At 40.3% G+C, this 3,512-nt stretch overlaps 1 protein-coding gene across 1 annotated transcript; it reads left to right on the plus strand.

Moving 5' to 3' along the window:
- Positions 1–265: 265 nt before the first annotated feature.
- MSGN1 (mesogenin 1) lies at positions 266–817 on the plus strand. Its single transcript, XM_075341578.1, has one exon. The coding sequence runs from the start codon at positions 266–268 to the stop codon at positions 815–817; it is 552 nt and encodes a 183-aa protein (XP_075197693.1).
- The last annotated feature ends 2,695 nt before the right edge of the window (positions 818–3,512 follow it).

Here is a 3,512-nt window from a genome sequence, read left to right on the forward strand (position 1 = left end):
TCCTTAGTTATATCTGTCCAGTCTCCTCGGCCAGTCTTGTTTATTGAAAGACAATTTAGCTGAGGGCTGATAATTCTCCGTGAGAGTAAAGTCACACTTCAGGAGTTCATTTTCCATCTTGACACTTGGTTGTCTCCTTTGAACTGTTCCACTTAGACTCCCACCTCAGATTTGGCAAGTCTATATAAAAAGGGTATTCCCACCTACTGAGAACTTAGTCACAGCACCACCACAAGGAGTAGCTGGCTGTCATCTGCCACTGTCCATGGAGACTATCCACCAGCCTACTATAAAAATGGAGGAGGAATACGTGTTATGTTCGGATTCTGACCCGGAATCGGCTTATTTATCCACATCTTGGAACTGGAAACAAAATACGGAGAACTATTCCTTAAGTCAAACTCCATCTCCTCAAAGTTTATCTCCTGCAGCCTCTTACAAGTCACAATTCTCTGGTTGTTCACGTCCATCAAGCCTGGAGGAGATACCATATAGTGAAGACATGGTGACGTACAGGTTGTTGCCATACCCTTCTGTCTGCCAGAACGATATGGAAGAGGACAATGGTCGACCCAATGACAAACGTCGACACCATAATCCCAATGCTTCCATGAATGCTCAACGCAGGAGAAAGGCAAGTGAGAGAGAGAAGATGAGGATGAGGGCCATAGCTGAAGCCCTTCACACCCTGAGAAGGAATTTACCAGCAGTCTACAGTCAAGGTAGACAACCTCTTACTAAGATCCAGACATTGAAATGCACAATTTCCTACATTGAGGAACTTACCAATCTTCTCAACACCACAAAAGGAACATAATTATATCCAGACCGTCACCCACCAGCAATTGACACCTCTGGATGGTTGTATTACCAAGTGATAAATGACCAGTGTGAGTAGACATTTGATTCCTGGTTATTTGGGGCTTGGGACAGTTATTGATCAAAGTGGGTTCCCCAACGAGGACAATGACCCATGTGGTTTATCACAGGCAACCTATGCCAAATTTTATCATTGAGAACATTGATTTACAAGACTGGAACATTTGGATTTTTTTTAACCAATATTTTTATTTTATTGTTATGGATTTGTTGAAGACCGGACACACTTCTCTTTCCTTTTCATACATGTATGTTGGTTTCTTATGCACTGTATGTGTTATAGTTTGTATATTAATAATGAGTATAAACGGCACAATATTGCACAATTTCGTAAATGTATTTATAACAAAATGCGGATCATGATGTTTCATTGTTAATAAAACTTGTAGAGTGCGAGCTATGTCCGTATTGCTTTCTATGCTTTTCAGTTAGATGTGCATGTCATTGTTATTTGTTCATCTTCATTAATATTATATATTTGTGACCATGAAGTGAACACTCATTCACCTAGGCTATGTTCACACTAGAAAAATTATTTTTCTTAAGAAATTTCTTAAGAAATTTCTTAAGAGTGAAGGATTAGTGCACCTGCATTAAAAAACGCACCAAAAACGCACCTGCGTTTTTGGTGCGTTTCGGTGCGTTTTTGGTGCGTTTTCGGTGCGTTTTTGGTGCGTTTTTACTGCTGGTTGCTCCCTGCGTTATTGTGCCAATTATCTATGGGAAATAAAGCAGTTAGCTGCAGAAAAGAAGTGACATGCTCATTCTTTTTCTTAAGAAAATCTATTGAAAGAATTTTCTTAAGAAAAAAACGCAGTGTGCGCACAGCTAATTTTTTTTGCCATAGGTTTTGCTGGGGAATGTCTGCAGAAAGGTTACAAGAATTTCTCAAGAAATTTCTGCAGCAAAAACGGACCAAAAACGCAGAAGTTATCACCCATCCACAGGTTAGGGGATAAACTTCCAATCACTGGGGCTCACAACAATCATGAGAACGAAGTCTCTGAAGAGCCCTGTGTCATTGGAGTGGTGGTCGATCCTGCGCAATGGGAGTGGTGAAGACCAAGTAAACGCTGAGCTCGGCTGTGAACATAATCCACCACTGCTCCATTCATATGGGACTACTTGGAACCACAGTTCTCTGGATAGCTGGTGGCCCCAGTGGTCGGATTGTAACTTTTGTATCTACGAAGGATAACTTTCAAACTCGAGAATACCTCTCTGGGCTCAGTTCCACTTGCATGTTGCAAGGACGAGTGCAATCCGATAAAACATAGGATTGCTCTCACTCTAGTGCAAATCTATGGGGCAGTGTCCATCTGCCATTGATTTCTCATGCCATATCTGCATGCGGAATGAATCGCAGCATGCTGCATTTGTCAATGAGTCTCAGCTCACACGCACCCTTATAAGTCTATGGGTGCTTGTAAAACATCGCACTGCACTCGCATGTCATCCGACCGCAGTGCAATGTACGCAATGACAGGACGGGGAGGAGATGGGGAGAAAGTGCTACCTCCCTCTTCTCCATAGCTGTGACTCGATCGCAAGATCGGATCACAGTAGCATGATGCTCGCAGCAGAGGGTCATCATCACATGTAAAGCGCCATGGAATAAATGGCGCTATAAAAAGAAATAATAATAATAATTAGCATATTGCTTCTAATGCTCTCGCATCAGAGGCTATGCGCAAGTGGAGCCGAGGCCGTACACTGTTTTTATACCATGGATAACAGACCTGATCCATTCAGCACACTTCCATTGTAGTGTAAGTGTGGTACATTACAATTATGAAAAACCGGTACTGTTGTCATCAGTGTTTTCCATCCTTGCATTATCAGTGTGTCACCTGTGTTTTACACAGATGGATAAAGAAATAAATAAATTACAAATCTTCTCCTATACTTCTATGGTAAATCTGACCTGGCAGTATGATTCTCCAGATCAGTACGAGTACATGGATACCAAACATGTATAAGGTTTTTTTTATTTAGGTGAAAACAAAATCTGAAGTTTGTAAAAAAAAAAAAAAAAAAAAAAATATTTTGCTTTTGTCACCGTTTTACGAGTGCTGACATTTTTACTGATACCATTTTACCATTTACCAGTATACCGGTATCTACCATTGGGTAGATATAATCTTTTACAATGTTGAGGGGTCCCAAAAAAATGTAATTTTAATTATTTTTTGTTATGCTGTTTACCGATTGGATTAATCTATATTATATTTTGATAGATCACACATTTCTGAACTCAGCAAAATCAAACATGTGTTTTTTTTATATTGTTTTATTGTCAATGGAGCAAAAGGGGCGATTTGAACTTTTGTGTTTTTTTTCTTTTTTTTTAATACTTTTAAAAGTTTTTTTCTTTTTTACTTTTTATTGTATTTACTAGTCCCCTTAGGGGAGTTGAAGCTGCGATTATCTGATTGCTTTTGGCATACAGAGCAGTGTATTAGCATCGGCCCCGCTCTGTACAGCAGAAATCAGTATCTCCTATGGATGCCACTTGCAGCCGGTGTTCACAGGAAGATCAAAGGGGGTCATCAGCTGAAACCTTGCTCTCATGAATTGACAACCCATCGGCACCCCCAAATTACGTCATGGGAGTGCCGATGGGAGTGGGCAAT

Source organism: Anomaloglossus baeobatrachus, chromosome 3 (assembly GCF_048569485.1).
Source record: "Anomaloglossus baeobatrachus isolate aAnoBae1 chromosome 3, aAnoBae1.hap1, whole genome shotgun sequence".
Lineage (NCBI taxonomy): Eukaryota > Metazoa > Chordata > Amphibia > Anura > Aromobatidae > Anomaloglossus > Anomaloglossus baeobatrachus.

Bases quoted from the DNA above. Each gene is read 5' to 3' on its own strand.
- MSGN1 (XM_075341578.1), top strand. From the start codon at position 266: ATGGAGACTATCCACCAGCCTACTATAAAAATGGAGGAGGAATACGTG.